The sequence below is a fragment of the Stegodyphus dumicola genome, chromosome 4, assembly GCF_044657685.1.
Source record: "Stegodyphus dumicola isolate Sdum_Otavi_A_Nest chromosome 4, ASM4465768v1".
Taxonomy (NCBI): Eukaryota; Metazoa; Arthropoda; class Arachnida; order Araneae; family Eresidae; genus Stegodyphus; species Stegodyphus dumicola.
The window spans coordinates 208,617,205-208,635,638 of NC_140771.1; the positions used below are offsets into that span (position 1 = coordinate 208,617,205).

The 18,434-nt window shown below is 32.8% G+C and overlaps 1 protein-coding gene across 1 annotated transcript; it reads left to right on the plus strand.

Moving 5' to 3' along the window:
* Positions 1-6,284: 6,284 nt before the first annotated feature.
* LOC118202742 (outer dynein arm-docking complex subunit 4-like) lies at positions 6,285-7,728 on the plus strand. The gene has a single exon (XM_035374937.2). The coding sequence runs from the start codon at positions 6,300-6,302 to the stop codon at positions 7,170-7,172; it is 873 nt and encodes a 290-aa protein (XP_035230828.2). The 5' UTR covers positions 6,285-6,299; the 3' UTR covers positions 7,173-7,728.
* The last annotated feature ends 10,706 nt before the right edge of the window (positions 7,729-18,434 follow it).

Consider the following 18,434-nt stretch of genomic DNA (forward strand, 5'->3'; position numbering starts at 1 on the left):
ATCTTTATGCTTGGCCATTTAAAATTTTTCCTTTTTATCCCATTTTTTTAATGAGACTCAGTTGTTCCATATAACAGTTGCAGATTCGAACTGCATTCCGGCCAGATATCTATTTAGCATCTGTTTTGTAGGTTTCGAATAATACTCAACTTATTTTCAATATAAAATGACTACAAATGAATTTAAGACACTGAGAATTTTCCCAATACAGAATAAAGAGAGTTAGGTAAAAGTTAGTTACACAAGTTTCAAGGGTAGAGTTAGGTATACAAGTTTCTCCTTTCTGAAAAATCTGAAAAGGCGAGATAATTTCGTCATTAATTTGGCCAGTAAAAATGCATTCATTTCTCCCAAAGTATCGTATATACATATATATATATATATATATACGGTTACAAAGCCGCAATATCTCTTACAAAGCATGCCCTAAATCTTGCAAAACATCTAAAGAAGGCAACCCCTTTCCATTCAGAAGACAGAACTTCCATAGCATTTTTAAATACTGAAACGCAACAAACCGATAAGGCTACAGAACTTCCATTCCCTAAAAGGCGAATCACTGAATACAGTCCAAGTTTGTCAGAACTGCTGTTCCTTCTAATTGCCTTTGGAAACATTTACTAATCCTGAATGGGAGTAGGGAGCTTACTCATATTATGCTCTTGTGTGTGTAGGACAAACAGCACCGCTAAGAAGGGTTAACTTTACACTTTATTTCTCACAGCGTACAGCCGCTCCCGCACTTCGGGATACAGAGATCAGCACTTACGGTCTAAAACGTAGAAAATAAGAAATAACTACTTAACTAAATAAGAACTAAACTTAGATGCTTTGCAGAGACGGTTAACGCGAAGGTTGGCCTTTTGACACTACATAAGTAATAAGAGAAATGCAAAGAACTATAATGCGTCTTCAAATATCAGCGGGAACTAAGTTGTAGCCTTAAAGGCAGACATGAATTGACTGAAAAGTACGCGCGTGGTAAGGCAGCAAGAAGTCTCTCTTTTCTCTTGGCTAAAAGCTACATCTTAAATACCTATACAGTTTGCAACCTCGTTAGCATGACCAAATCTACTCGTGCTTATTCTGGCCGGAAATGGAAAATAAGAGAGAATAGCAAAGTTTTAAAATAAGGTTAATAAAACTTAAAATCCTTACAAGCTTACAAGAACCTATTCACTATTTTCTCTTTTCTTGAGTAGCAGAAGTTTTAGAATTTCCATCATAGCATTAGCCTTGTATTGATCTCTGTCTGACAGTTCAATCAAAGAATTTAAATGAACTCAGAGAACCTATTTAAGATCTTTGGCTCAAATGGTCACGGATATCATATAGTGTTCTATAAGCTTGTTGTGAGTTCTGGTTCTCCAAGATGTAGGCGTTACACATGCATCGCATAGGTTTCGTTTAGACCACAGAGATAGGTGGTGTGAAGATAAAAAGGGCAAGAATTAAAAGTTTTTCGCTATTGCTACATCGAAGGACTGTGAATTCTAACTTCCTAAACATAGACAATGAATTAGCAACTTCTCAATTAAAAATTACAAAAATTCTGAGAAAAATACAAAAAAGTCAAAAATATATATAAGTTTATCATATCCGGTTTTCACACATTAGAAGATTCACCATGTCCGTATAAAATAACATTAAATCACAGAAACTTGGACGGGACAAAAAAGGACGTTCGTTATACCCAAGGGTCCGTTTATAGACCAGATTCGCGATAGAGGAGTTTGACTGTAGTAAAGTATCCTTTCGTTCTCTCCTTCCCTCTTTGGTGAATGTATGAAAGTTGCTTCTCAGTGAGTTGTCAATAAGTTTGCAGTCATAAGTTCCCCCCCCCTAATTACTCGGCGATTTCAGTGTTTGGTCAGTAAACTACTTTCCAATTCTTTTGCATTTCATGATCTCCGAAGTTGAAAATTTACATACGCCAGTTATCCTTTGTTTTAGAATCGAATCGCTATTAAGTTACGGATGATTAGAGAAATATCTTTTAATTCTATCAAAGTTATCTTCTATTATATTAATATTCTGATTTGGAGCTGCAATCTGGCCCGACTATTCAATAAATCTAAGCAAATCATTAACATATAACAGCATCTTTTAGCAAATTACAAGCATAAGAAAATATACCTTCGGATAAACGGTTTTTCAGATAAAGATCTATTTGGGAGATATGTCGCCCAAATGGGGAAAAATACATAGATTCTGGACCAATATAGTCAAACTTGTATATATCTTTAAATTATATTTCAAAGACACTAAATCAAGCATATTTGTATTATAAGGTGTTTCTCCCGCCTTCTTAGCGTGCCTTCGTGGTGTAGTGGTTCTGCACCCGGGGTCGGTATTCCAGAGTCCGTGGCTCGATTACCGGCGAAGGCGTTGTTAATTTTTCATTTTGTCTGCTTCCAAAAAATCCTAACGTCTCTACAGTGTCGCCCGAACTAAAAGGGTGTTGGATAATGTTTCTCCACACCCAGGATTTGGCGATTGGGCCACCTGAAAACCGCAGTCGCCCTTTAAAAAGGGGAGTATATAAGGTATTTCTCCCACTTTCCTAGCGTGCCTTCGTGGTGTAGTGCTCAGCACACTAAGCCGGTATTCCAGAGGTCCGTGGTTCGATTCCCGGTGAAGGCGATTGCTCATTTTTCATCTCTCTGGCTTCGAAAAAAATCACCTAATATCTCTACAGTATAAAAAGTGCACTTTGTGTCCTTTAAAAAAATAGATGTACACTTTGTGCCCTTTAAAATGTAAAATAAAGCAATGTGCTTTAAATCACTGAATGAGAGTGAAACTGTTTCTATTTTTGAAATAGATGGAAGAAATATTTTAAGCAAGATGCCGTTGAATAAATTCTCTTTAACAGGACATAGGAAAAGTGGAAATTTTGATTAGTTATTCGAATCAAACTTAAAATCTCGCTTCAGTTAAAAATAATGAACGTAGTACTTTTGGTGAGTTGAATTCCTGATAATTCAAACGTTTTCATTCGTCTGTACGGGTTGAATTAACTAGAATGCACGTTATTGTGGATTCATTTCACCCAAATAGAAACCTAATAATGTCAAATGGAACAAAAAGATCATATTAATTAAGTAAAATACGCTCTTCTCAATTGGTGCAAGAAAGCCTGAGAGTAACAATACATATTCTTTAGTTTTCTTCTGAAATACCGCTATTTATTGAATAGGTAGTGACAGTAAATAATATCGTTTCATGTTAATATTTTTAATAACTATGTCAGATGAACAGGAGGAAATTGATAATTTATTGGAATAAATGAAAGCTGTATGGGTAGGTAGATAGCTACAAGCAGCTCAAGGAGAAAGACAGAGATAAGACAAACATGCGAGAAATATTGCAGATCAGCAAATCTACTCGTAGAATAAAGTCTGAATATCAAAATCGTCCCATGATTCTGATTTGCATGTCGGCTGCAGCGCAGCCATATTCATAGGGTTGCCCAAACACTTCTAGAAGCTTCCAGAAAAATAACTCCTAGAGTTTCATAAATGCATTTTCTAACAACTCTCTTAATGTCACTAAGATGGCGAAAAAAATCGCGAAATATCGATGTCAGTAAACTTTCTACCTATACCTCCAGTTCTAACTGAGCTATCTTTATAATTCAATATAATATACAATATAATGCACCAAATAAACACTTATAGACGCAATAAGTGGCCATGAACGTAATACAACAAAAATACCAAAAAAAAAAAAATCATTATTACATAAAATGTGCTATATGCATAAATAAGCAAGCTTGTTAACAAAATACATGTTTCTATGGTGCAGTTAAAAGCAATACATTCCGAAATACTCAAAATTTAAATTAGTGATAAGTAAATATAAACATCTGTAGAATTTAGAACGATAACCTAAATCAAAAATGGACGAGCGATTAAAGGCTAAAAAAAACTTGTGAATGACATTTATTCAGTTTCTTGTTATGTGTAATGACCAATAAGATTCGGTGATCCCGACTGAAATCCGGACGAGGGTGATACTAATTCTAAACCTCTTTCTTATTTCTACAACTGACGTCCGAATTTTAAATTCATCTCACTGGCGTAGTAGCGTATTCAGAATCTTTTCCACCGGGGCGGTTCTCGATTTTCCTGCCCTTCCTAATACTAAGAAATAAAAGCCTTAAGAAATGCTTCTCACTGCTAGAAGTACTTACAACAATCTGAAATATAGTTAGGAGTATTACAGCACTTGGAATTGAGTTTCAACGCTCTGCTCCTTCTTCTTTATAATAAGAATAGAAATAAAATTCTGAAATTTTTTCTTTCAAAGACGAAATATATTTTATTAATATTGTCTTGGACATGATTTAGTTAACTTTCGTGTTTATCATTCTGAAATTTCGTGCTGATTTCTTGGATCACAGTGTCTAGTGGAGAGACATAAGTGTTCTCTCTTAAACTCAGTTTCACATAACAAGTTTACTACAGTTTCTATGTTCTTATCGAAGATCCATGATGATCCCCAAACTACCACAAATTTCTGTAGTAGATATTGAACTGTTATTTTATTTCTTTCTTTTCAGTGAAAACCGCTTTTAGAGCATCGAGATTATGAAAAATCCTTCTGTATTTAATTCTTTAGTTTAGAGCAAGAATTCCCATTCTTTTTCTTCCATCGAGCTCTTTTAAAAATGTATTTCATTACGGACTCCCTTATATTTTTCTATATAATATACAGCTTACAACACAATCACAATACAAATATTGCACATAGATAATTTTAAGATAACAATAAGATTAAGAATATGAGCTAATGTTTGGGAAAAAAAGGGTTTGTATTAAATTTATGTTTTATTATTTTTTGTATTAAATTTTACAAATATAAACAAGCTGTCAGAAAAAAAGTTACATAATAAGTTCAGGTTTAGTTAATCTGATGGCTGCGTTTGCAATTTTTTTAATATTTGACATAAAATTGTTCAACTTATTTTTTAAATCATTTCGTTAAAACATTCTCAACCATTTTCTTGTTTTCTGTAGTAAATTATTGACTTGGATAAAGCCTACTTATACTAGGTAAGAAGAAGAAATGTTATCCGGTAAAAACATTTACTTCAGGATATTTCTGTGTTTTAAATTCCAAAACCTAAACGTACACATGTGTTTTGAATAAGACTTGCGTTTAAACATCCTCCTTCAATGCATCTTAATATCAATATCAAATGTATCGCAGCTCAGAGATTCTAATAGCCCTGCTGACACATTCAAATTTTCAGTACCTTGGAAACGAACATTAAATTTTTTTTTTTAAATTTGCAACATGTGTAACAATATATATTCTGAGGAGGTTTTGTGTTGTTCGTATTTTTTGTTTGTGCTTTGTTGTATTCTTGGGTTTTACTTTTTAATATTGTATTTTTTGCATACACAATTTACATATTTAAAATATTGTTTACTTTTAAAATGTACTAAATAATTTTTTTCATATTTTCCTCTTACATTTGTTTTATGTGTCTTTTTTGTCTTACTACGAAATTATATTAATAAGCAATTATAGTAATATTTATTTTGTAATCAATGGGATCTTCATTATGCCGATCAATTGCCAATGCAGTCGAACACTTGATCATCATTGAACCCCTTTAAAATTTCATCGACCTCCAGGGAGTCAATACCGACCTCGTTGGTAACCCATGATTTAGAGGTAGACCTATGTGTCGTTACAATTTAGAACAAATGTACTCAACCCAGCATAACATAAGAAGGAAAACACAACATGAATGCTGCATTCTCTGCTTTTTCTCTTCACCAAATCAATATTCTACAGCTCTTCATATTTCTGAGTAATTTTTGTTTCCAGCACTCAACCACATTCGCATTTGCTGAGAAATTCTAGTCTAAGCAATGAAAGAAGAGAAACATTTCTGTGCTTGACGAATAGTAGTGCACTGAAACCTCTCCTGATAATCACTTCCATAAGACATCTTATCTGACAGTGACCATTACTTAAAAGAATATAGATATCTATTGACCATCACGTTTTTAAGACGAACCACTCATGAAAGATAAAAATAAACTGACACCGTGAGTTGTCGTCTTAGACAGAGTTCACACAATAATAAAATTAGTTTTAATTAATTTTAAAAAAAAGGAGGAGTATATAAATTAAAAAAGGAAGTAATAAAAAATAAATTTAAAAAGGAGGAGTATATAAGTTTATTAATAATTTTATCAGTATTTGGATGAGTAAAGTAAGTAAATAAGCTTGCGATATTAAAGTGTAGTTTTATTTTTTAGTTTGCATAGATCGCCCCAGATATGGATTCAGAGGATGAAGAGGAGCAGGAAGGAGCAAAAGGTCCAAAATTTCCCATCACCATGTTCATTTCAGAAGGAATGAAGTACCTGCGGTGTCACATGTACGAAAAAGCCATAGATTTCTTCAACAAGGCCCTTGAGCGTGAGCCTAGCAACAGAAAGTCACTCCTTGGTCGTGGTAAATGCTATCTTTTGCAGGCAAAATATTCAGAAGCTAAGGAAGACGCAGAAGCTGTTCTTAAGTCGTATCCTAAATCATGTGAAGCTAAGGCTCTCAAGGGTGAAGCTGAATATTTTCTGGGAGATTTTGAACGAGGATTCTTGACTTTTCGAAGAGGTTATGACGCTAGGCCAAACTTCGAAGATCTTAAATTAGGGCATCAGATGTGTAGGAAAGCTATTGATAACTCCTTGTCTCCAGATATCCCCTTAATTATTGACGATAAGGATATTCAATCGATTGAAGTTCTAAGCAAAGAAGATGAAGATACTGAAAAAATGCGTAGTCAACCAAGTAGCTCATCGCGTTCCCAAATATATGAAGATGATGTAAGTTACCTTAAAGCTCTACTATCTGATGATTCTATATCTTCAATTCACGAAGACTGCCATCAGTTGCTGGATTACTTTAAAAACCGTCAAATATTTTGGAGAACCCACAAACCAAATCTTCAGATGCGTGATACGTTTCCATTTCGCGAAATGAAAGATATTAAATCTAACAATGTATTTAGCTTAGAGAATCAAACAGAAAATGATGCAATTAGAGATAAAGACGCTGAAGCTAAGCCTGTAGATGAGGATAACAACCAAGAAAACTTGATAGACGAACAGCAAAATTCCAATGATGGTTTAAGCAGAAATGATGAATAGTTAATGGGAATTTAAATGGAAAGTGTAAACTCAACTAATAAGAATAAGATCCGAGGTACTAGTAACAAAGATACAAAGTATGATATTCTCTTAGGATTACCAGGCGAGTAAAAATAAAATACAACCTAACAAATAAATAATAAAATACAAAAAGTTAAATGGCTGAAGTTTGCTAAGATGAGTGTTACCTTTAAATAAGAAGAATGCCTTTGATTTTCATTCTTCGATATATCTACCTAGTTATTTCAATATTAAGAACTGATATTTAAGACTTGAATTAAAGTTTTATAATTATTTTTATCGCTTCATTGCTATATTATCGTTTTTGATTGTAAAATAAATGTTTTATTCTTTTAATTATTGTCATTTTTAGCGAATTCATTGTGCAGGTTGATATAAGGACACAATTCTTGAAAATCATGCACTTTAATGATATTAGAAATGCTCTAGGAATAAAAGGTAACTCTCAAATATTATAAAATTAATTTGCAACCAGTATTTATAAATAAAAATGTTTAATGTATGCGAATGTGATTTTCTTTGTAATAAAAATCGAGTAACAAATCCAGTGTTTTTTTTATTTTTTTTTATTATTATTATTATTTATTTTTTTTTAGATTAAATATATGCAAATTGTAAGTCAAACACGAGAGTACACTACTGTATTCGGGAAATAATACTTTTTACGTACAGTAAATCATACTTAATTCCTCAGAACTTGATAAATATTACTGCTTCCTATAAAAATCAGCCGGGTATGGAAAAACTTATTATCGTGTAATTAGTTAATATGACTTCAATAACGTTAATTAACCAATAATACTATAGTTAGCAAGAATAAATTTTTATTAAATGATTCAGTTGGTTGTCAACTAATCACTTTAAGTCTTTCACCAAAATTTTACCAAATTTTGAATGACAAGCGGGAAACACTCCGGTCTCCCATAAATATACAGACTAGCACTAAATTATCCGAAGCTACTTGATAAGCATTTAGTCCTTTTAGCATATTAATGCATTTAGTTTTTAAACTTTCTTTCGTCTGTATTTAATTTCCATAACCGTTATGTCCACAGCGAACGGAAAGATAAGAAAGAAAGGAAAGTATTTAAATTAAGCGTAACTGTCAATAATAAAATATTTGTCACAAGCTTATCTACTATAAAAAATAATTTAATCTCTGAGTGTATAAGATATTTCTCCGGCCTTCTTAGCATGCCTCCGTAGTGTGGTGGTCTGAACGCTGGGTGCGTATTCCAGAGGCCCGTAGTTCGATTCCCGGCGAAGGCGTTGCTTTTGTCACTTTTCCTGCCTCTGAAAAAAAAAAAAAAATCCTAATGACTGCACTGGCCCCTGAACTAAAAAAGAGTGGTGAATGATAATTCTCCACACCCCAGATTTGGCGATTGGGTCCCCTAAAACCTCAATCGCCTTTTAAAAGAAAGGGGAAGTATATAAAGTATTTTTCCCGCTTTTTTAGCATGCCTTTGTAGTGTGGTGGTCTGCACGCTGGGCGCGGATTCCAGAGGTCCGTGGTTCGATTCCCGGCGAAGGTGTTGCTCATTTTTCATCTCTCCTGCTTCGAAATAACCTAACGTTTCTACAAGTGCTTCTCCAGAAAATATACCAACTCGCTAATTTACAATATCGAATTGTCTGTAAAGGTACAACGCAGCTACGTCTCTTAGAATTACTAATTTTACACTTACTCAGTTTTATGTAGACTGATAGCTTAAACACTAAGTTGTAATGTATATGAATTTCAATAAACAATTTTGAAAGACTACTTATGTTTATTTAAAATTTCTACATGCTTTTAAACTCTATTTACTTTTAAGCTTTACTTTTTACTTTTACTTTTAATCCAATCACAGAGATAAGAAGCTATAGATATTTTCGGCTGATGGTCTTTTAAAACATTGGAAAAAATATAAATAAAAAAGAGTTATTATTTTATATCATCAGTCACTAATTCCAGTCTCATGTTACTGTTAAACCCTTGAAATATTTACGCTACTATCTCCTAACTTGTTTTCGCTCCTCTTTCTTTATCTGGTTTCCCGCTTTTTCCTGAGCGGAAATGTGATAGGCAGTTTGAGCTATTACATAACCACATTTGTTTTATCAAAATACATAAAGTTTGTTGACATGGCAACATCTAAACTTACTTTAATAGAAATAAACAAAGTAATAATTCCAATTCATAACTTTCATAATAGCTGCTTTAAAAATAAATCTGTAATAGCATTTTCGAATATCTTCTACGGATAATATTTTTCAGCAGATGAAGATAAGTCTGAACGTTAAGCCATCTGTTCGACAACATATGAAAAAATAATTAACGGATCTGCAGCAATTTAGGATAAACAAAAGCATACGATACGGAAGGTAATGCTCTTCTTGTCGAATCATATATGACGAGATTTTTTATTGCTTTGTTTTTTAAAATTATTCATAAAGAATGTTACTCAAAAAATTTCCGCAATATTTATGAACTATAGTGAAACTTTGGTATGCATTGAAAAATAACATTAACACCAAATGTAGATTTCCAAATTATGATAAAATATATACTATTTAAAAATGTAGCAATATATTTGTCCGATACATTTTAGAGGGGAAAAATAAAATTCATAAAAATTAAATATATAAGCTTAAAAATAAATAACTTAACATTTTCCAATATATAAACACAAACATTTAACTCTATCTGGACAATTGCAATAATATATTATATCAAGAAGGGTTGGAAAATCAAAAGAGTTTTTAATTCATATTATAAAGAACTTAATAAATTACAAAATTTAATTTTTTAATTTGGAAATTTTTGTTTAATTTTTTTAACTTTTTGCGCTAGCTACTCAATAAAATAACTCATTTTCTGTACAAGCAGACTTAAGTAGCAAATTACAATCTTTACAATGCATACATAATTTTAAACAAAAGTAATGCTGGTAACAATTTTTCAAGCCTTCTTGTTCTCTGAAGGAAGCTCAAAAGGAGAGTAGGAGCCATTTTATATTGGAAGAATGCTTCTTATTCATTCAAAATGATTATAAAATTAAAAATAAATAAAAAGTAAGAAAAATAAGGCAAATTTAAAATTCAAATTTCAGTCTACAATTATGTGAGACATTTAAGATAAAATAAAAGCATTTATTCGCTTTCCAGAGATGATAAAAGAAAAACTGAAATAGATGATTTTTACTAGCAAATCAACTACGGAGTTTTCCTGACTCAATCCACATGGTCTCATTCATTCTAACATCACTGCGCATATTTTGTTATTTACCTTCGACTGAGTGCTCATCATTTAAAACCTTGCGGTAATTCTTAAATTTGTGCCAAACTTAAAAATATAAATTACAACAATTTTATTCCAAACTAGTAGATTAAGTACTTTAACCAACGTACTTGATTGCAATTTGGAATAAAACTAAGAATATTTATTTCTTGGCTATCAACGTTTAATTCGTGGCTGATTAACGGATTACGGCCAAGTACCAACGGCTTTTTGCTTAAGGGAAATGACTCCGTGGAGGATTTTCTAAGGGATTTCAAATTACGTTACAGATGGTGAAAATCCTGAAATCCGCATGCACACAGACCATTTTACGTGAGCCGCGCTTTTCATATTTGAAAAAAATCCATCTTTGATTTAGCAAAGAAATTTCAAAATACTATCTTCTGCAATTAGTTTTTCACTTGCCAATCTGTCAATCAATTTTAACTGGAAGTAGTACGTTGTATTCTTTGGAGATGTGTGTATGTGTGTGTGTGTGTGTGTGATTATGGCAAAGCCTCGAGGGCTATCTGCCTAAGGGGATGGATGCCTTCGTGGAGGACTTTCTAAGGGAAACTGGCTCGTATACACTTTACACATGGGGAAAACCATCTTTGGAGATGATATCTCACGAGAGAAATCACGCTTCTCAAAACTGGGAAGCATTTGAAATGTGATTTTAGATTTAGAACAACCACATAGTTTTCTAAACGAATCCTAATGCGTTATTCAATACAAAGCAAATACATACTCCCATGTCTCGAATTTCTTTGAGAATAACGTTCTTTAATCATTCTTTTCAATTCAGAAAACTGATTAATTTATAGCCCCATCAAGAAAATGAAGTTAAGAAGAGAGTTACTATTTCTAAAATAGGAAGTATATTAACTGTTTTGCCCTTTAGATTCAGTGACTACTGGAATTTTTATTATTTCCATTATTTCATTACACTCTAGTTAATTCATCACCCACTAGTTATACTATTCTGAAGGAGAATATTCTACATTATTTTCTAAACACGTGCTTAACATTTGTGAAATTTACCTCACACATGCTCTTTCATTATTGTACCGCACATTAAAAAATATGATGCTCAGTATATTATTTGCATTGAGTAATTATTTTAAATTTTGAGTAGAGTTAATTTAATTCCTGCGATTTCAGCATAAAACAAATTTAATAAAAAATTAAAAGCATCCGAATTACACAGAATCTACTTACAATAAATAATAATATTTTACTTCTTACTGAAACATGACATTTTTGAGAATTAATTCATCTCAAGTAATCAAAATACATGAGATAGTAAGGTCTAAATTTGTTCAAATATTTCTTCTGAAAAATGTTACTGATTCAGGACCCCGGAAGGTAAACACTTAAATAATTCATGTATAGATTCACCTACATGCCTACGTTTCCTTTTATGGTGTAACTGAACAGTATCAAATGAATAGTAATATTTAAAAGCAGATGAATTATCTTAAAGTACTTTGAACTGAGTATCTTGATGAAAATTGCTCTTAAAAATTAAGGAATACTGACAGAAATAAAACTTAACTGTTAGTTAAGAAATAATTATCAAAACCAACGTGTGCAATAGCATTACTTAACATAAATCATCATGTTACTTAATGTACTGACCTGAATACATTAATTTCAAAAGTCATATTTAAGGAAAAATTTATGAAAAACTATCTAATTTATCTTGTAATAAGTGTTTCTTGAATATGATTTATAGTCAGTCACCTTTGACATAGACGCAAACCTCATATTTTGATTTCATAGAATTTATTAAAGTTTTCGTTAAGTCTTGGTGGATTACTTGTCTGGTAATGCACTCTTCAGATCTTGGAGAGTCAGAGAAGACATTTGGCCTGCTGCAATTCGGCGACATAAAGCATCTTACATATGCTCAATCGGATTCAAGTCTATTGAGCAAGTTGGCCTAGCCATCATTCGAGCAATGTTCTGTGCAGACGAGCATTGTCAACAATAGCAAAATACTTGGGCAACAGCACCTTTAAACAGCCTTACATGGTATTAAAAGACATCGTACACATAACTGTGTCATGTTGCAGAACTTCAACTAAAGATATACCACTTCTTCTTGGATGACTCTAGCACAAATATTGAAAATATTTCTGTGGAACAGAATTTTCTATAAAAAGTAAGCGAAAATTGCGTGTTCTTTGTTCTCTCCACATCAAATACGCCTAGAATCACACTTCAGGCTATATCTGAACTCGACAAAAAATAGTATACGGTATCATTCCACTCGGCTATTAAAAATCTGACGAAGAAACCAGCCTCTTTAGAAGGTGAATTTGAGTGGTACAAAAATGGTTGTTTTTTTACATCGTTTGTCCAACCACAGGAAGACTCACGCCAACAGCATAATGACTGTTTCGGATTTTCCAGTGACATCCTGAAGACTTAAAAGCAATTCCATTGTACTCGTTTCGACAATGACAGAGAACAACCTTCAGATACAGTTTTTAACTCTTAAGTCGCCCCGACCAGACTATCTACTAAATGTTTCACTGTTTAAAAAACGGTTTCAGGTTTTTGAGAAGACACTATGCAAGATATTCAGATTTTGGGTGATGTACATTTGTGTTTGTCAGGCTCGAGTCTATTAATTACCTTCTCTCCATTCATTTTAACGATGCTTTTCAGTCGAAACTACATACTAATCAATCTCAGAAACCTGACTGATTTTAAACACTACTACTTGTATCCATTGTGCAGCACATTGTCAGTCGTCTAATTTGCATATTTCATGAGCTAACCTATCCGCAGAAGTTCAGTTTTGGTTCGTTGCAGATAATTAATACTCGTATAAATAATCACACCATTGGAATTGGGTGAAAATTTTAATCAGTGAGCATATTTTTCAAACTATCTTTCAATTCTGATGAGCAGAGGTAACTGAAAATTAAGTTTTGAATTTGAGAGAATAAACAAAATAACGCAAACAGTATACATAAAGATTTCAGGTTTCTGGTTCCTATTTAAGAGAAAATATGTGCAAGCAATAAACTGAGAAAAATTGCCTGCGTTTAATTAATGTATTCTGTTCATATGCACAAAAATTGCAGGAATGTCCGTTTCATAGAGACTTGCTCAAGCTTTTCGCAATAAAACTTCTGCATCTAGTCCTCTGCAATTTTCTCCAGGAGAGGGCCCGGTGATTTTTTGTGGATATCTCCTTGAATTTGTGTTTATATTGCGTATTGGGTATTGCAATAGATTGCTGTATTAATGTGTCTGGATTGCACAAAATTAGTCTCCAGTGATCGAAAAAGACAGTTAGCAAAGCAATCCCAGAGGAAAAAAAAGTGATGTCTATTTACAGTTTAGGGGTAATACTTTCTAACATCGTACTATATTCGATGCAAACAGTATAGGTACATTTTAATTACTGTATTATTGTAATAACAATACATATACATATATATATATATATGCGTGTAAATATCTGCATGTTTTTCTGTTCTGTTCAAAGATTCATTACTGTGTTCTATTTTTGCAATTTTTACCCCTTTCTCTTTTTGACGTTAATTCTTGGAGTTGTCTAAAAATTTTGATGACAGTTCTTTTGTTTCAGTGGGAATCCCAATCTATTGCATTACTCATCAAAAAAAGTGGCTGTATAAAATCTAGCCGCTTTCAGTCACCACCCGCAGTACTTACTGTTACTAGCCTTTCGCAAATTTGCTTAAAGGTTTATAGCTGCGCTATATTGTAAACTAAACTTTAAATTAATTCTGGGTAGAATTTCTCAGTTTACATCCAGGTTTACAAGTGCTGTCTGTGCAAGTGAAATTGCTGAAAGAAAAGAAAAGAAAACAAACTAACGTGACAATGGAAATGAAACTTGCAAAAAGAGTACTAACAAAATTATTGGGAATTTAGATGCTGTACGAACTACTATATAACAGGATGAAAAAAGAGGTTCCAAATCAAGGCTTGGTGCGTGAAAAGATCATGCATTGGTAGTTTAAAGGAAGGAACTCTTGAAAAATGGCGAATGCGAGAATGCAAGTGAAACGTTTTATTTATTGTTTAGGCAACAAAGAGAAAAAAGAACTCTCATCTCAGCAGCCATTTGACAGGAGAAAGGCCTTCAAATTCTAGGACGATCAAGAAGGAGAGCCTGAATTTACTGGTGTTGGTTGTCTTGACAGGAGAAAGAAGCGCTATGGCATCAGACAGTTAAACTGTTGTGGCAAAAATCTGCTAAGTTGGAATATATTAACAAATTCAAGGAAAATTTCATAAACTTATTAAATGAGGTTATAATTAGGGATCAAATTTTCAACTACGGTCCTAATTTTAGAATGCTACCTTCAAAAATGAAGGGGAAAATTGGGCCTTCAGATTTTAAAAAAAGTAAGAAGGGAGTTAAGTTTTTGGTATGCAGTAATGTGACAGATATCTATGAGCTCATACTAGGGCACATAAGCAAATGAAAAAAATCCTGTTATGTTTAAAAGCACAGAAAAAGTGCACTAATGGAACTCTCACCTTCTATGATCTGCCTGTTTGGCACAGAATTCATTCAAATGCATGGATTAATAAAGCGAATTTAGGATTGGTTTTATCAGCAATTTTTCTTTCGGTAGAAAAGTTTCTAAAACCGAAAAATTTGCAAGATAAGCCCTTCTCATTGCTGACAAAATCTCATACCATTTTAATGCGAACAACTACGAGACGAAGCCATAAAAATCGCGTTTTTTTTTTTCCTCTTAAAGTGGCTTCGGTATGTTAAAGAATAGACCAGGGCATTTGAGAAACATTGAAGAAGATATACAGATATAAATATCGTTCATCTTTTATCCTAGACATGGAGGACGGGTGTGACACGATGAATAAACTAAAGAAAATAAGCAGGGTGGACACATTGAAGTGGACATCTGAATTTTGGAATGAAATCAAGCATGTAATCTTCGTTTGTTTCTCGAGAAAGTTGCTGGATTTTTCAGGAAATGAATTTTAAGAAATTAGAGAAGAGATAGAAAATTATGAAATAACCTTTCTTAAAACGTGCATAAGAAGTAAAAAATGTATTTATCTATTTGAATTTCTTCAAAATACCTTTAAGTCTTATTTCTTTGCATTTTTATTTTAAAATACCTTTAGGTATTCATTTCTTTTGATGTTATTTTTCCATCGGTGCCTTAAAACAGATTTATTAACCTGCACTCTTCGCCAAGAGCATATTTTAATTCTTTAATCATTTCCACATTTCTTTTCCATTTACAGTATTCCTCTGGTATGAAAAACATTAAATTTTCAAAGATCACATTTTTAACATGCATTACTAGATAGCGCAACTTAATTGTTTTTAATTCCTTTATCATATCATGTGCATTTAACAAGCATTTTATAAAATTTCCATGGTCATTTGTAGGATTTTTATAATGCAATCTTCATAGAATAATTTTCTTCAAATTTTTTCCGCAAACGTTACATCCAAAATTATACACTTTGTATAATTATGAGGAGGTTTGAAGCTAGGAACATGAAAAATGAACTATGCACTGGCCGGGATTCGCAATCCGGGACCTTCCGATTGCTAACCGGACGTGCTTTCCAGTTACGTAACGAAAGCATACGATAAGAAGTAAGATAAACCTTAAATCTTCATTTATTAGATGAAATGAAAATCAGTCTAGTGAAATCTTTGAATATCGGCGACCTAACATTTGCTGAAGTTTCTTTGAGAAAAGGACAATAAAAGCAGTTTAACAAAAGTATAAATCTTTTCCTACCTCTTTAAAAAATAGCAGTATCAAATGCAGTTAGAATTTTATCATCATCCGATTTTATTGCTTAGTTTTGGGCTAAAAAATGTATCAGATTGTTTCTAAATAGTAATTAGGTACGTATTACTTTCCTCACTGACGTAGAAAACCGGTTGGAATGCAATTCAGTATTCTGTAGTCGGAACTTTCATGAATAGGTATTTATACTACCCTGTAATTATTAGGGTTATTTTGTCTTTTAGCGCAAACCATCTTTCATTTGCTGCGCTTTCATTTCCTTCTGGAAAGGACTGCTGCCCAGCTGTGGCGTAGCTAGGGTGGGCCAAGGAGGGACAGCTGTCCCCGGGCGCAGCAACCAGGGGGCGCCAAATTGATGTTATGAAATTTTAGAATGAAATGTTTTACATTCTTAGTACACAGAAAGGGGCGCAAAATCTCAGTTGTCCACGGGCGCTGAAAACCCTAACTACGCTTCTGCTGCCAAGAAGTTCAAATCAGCAATATTGAAATAGCTTCTGTTTATAAGTTTTTTTTTAATGTACATCATGACAGATATAAGACTAAAAGATTACCATGAAAATGTCGTTTAATCTGACTTTATGGCTGTCGAACAAAGATTAAATTTTTTCATCTTATTTTGCACTACAGGTTTGGTTTGTTCCTTTAAAGATTTGTCTTTGAATATTGTCTATTTTTTAAGAAACTTCTTATTTCTAAAATGCTTATTTTTCCTCTCAGCAGTGTAAAGAGTATATCAAAACTCTTTCCGAGATCTTCTATAATTTATTGAAAGTGTAAAATTCTAGCTTAAAGATACTAACAGTAACTTATACGTCATGCACTTTATATCCCTTTCTACTCTACTTTCATGATAAGTATTTCAGATTAGGTTATAGCTGGGACCTGTGTTTTCATGAACTAAAACTTCATAAAAATGCACTTAAAATGAAAATGGTACAGTTGATAAACACTGACAACTGGATTAAAACCCTAACAATTACACATACCTGTCACTGCAATTTTACGTTTTCTTCCGAATTTTCAGCTTTATACAAATATATTATAATTGCAGTGAGTTATTAAGTATTGCATGGGTTTTTTCGAGGTTTATTCCATCTGTGAAATGAATATTTCCCTAGAAAGTCCTTCGCAAATGCATCCCTATTGTTAGATAAATAGCCCTCACGTGCTTTGCCATATTCGAGTAAACATGTAAATTAGATGCATTAAATATTGATTAATGAATTAATAAATTAATAATTAGAAATCTAAGACTACCTATCAGCATTACCATTTTAGAGATATTAAGCCTTAAATGAATTATATGAAAAAGTAATAACTGAAGGCTGTCATTTAAAGTGGTTTTAAACACACAGATAATAGAAACTTGCATAAATATCATATCACAATGCCAATGCACTTTTTGCCAAAAATAAATTTATTGCTAATAAAGAATATATTTACCATTGAATGCATAAATTTTATTTTATTTCTAGAGACAAAAATAAATAAATAAATAAACGTAATAGCTAAAAAATACTATTTTGTAAAAAAAAAAAAAAAAAAAAAAAAAAAAAAAAAAAAAACGAAGAAGAAGAAGCACCTTTAAAAATAATCCGATAATCTCGAAGTTTTGTATGCAATTCTTTCATACTATGTATGCAAATGATTAAATTTTCAAGGCCAGTGAGTATTAACTTTGGTCACAGCGTGGATTTCTATACTGCAGAACTAGTAAAGGTAGTACAAAGGTATTGGCAGCAATGGTTGCTGCTTGCAACCGTAATAAAGGCCTGGGAAGCGAAGGTGCACGAATGTTTCATGTAGGGATTTCACACACAAATATCATACATATGGCATGTTATGACATCCTCACATCTCCGTGTTCTCGTAACACAGTAATTACAGGCAAGGGCCTACATTTTTTTCTCCCCATTTAGTTCACCCATTAGTGACAAACCAAATAAGGTCTCATACACGAAGAATCCCCATTAAGGGGCATCCAAGGTCAGAGCGCGATGAATTTCGCGCTGAGACCAGCCTAAAAACAGTATCACAGTGCATGAATGCGAGGCATGATCGGATGACTATGAGACAAGCCCGAACTGCCCCAATGCTTCATTATCCGTTATCCAACGAGCTGCATCCTCTTCTGTACCACCCATAGCATTTTCCACTATCTCACGGGGCTTAACCAGTACCTCCTATATA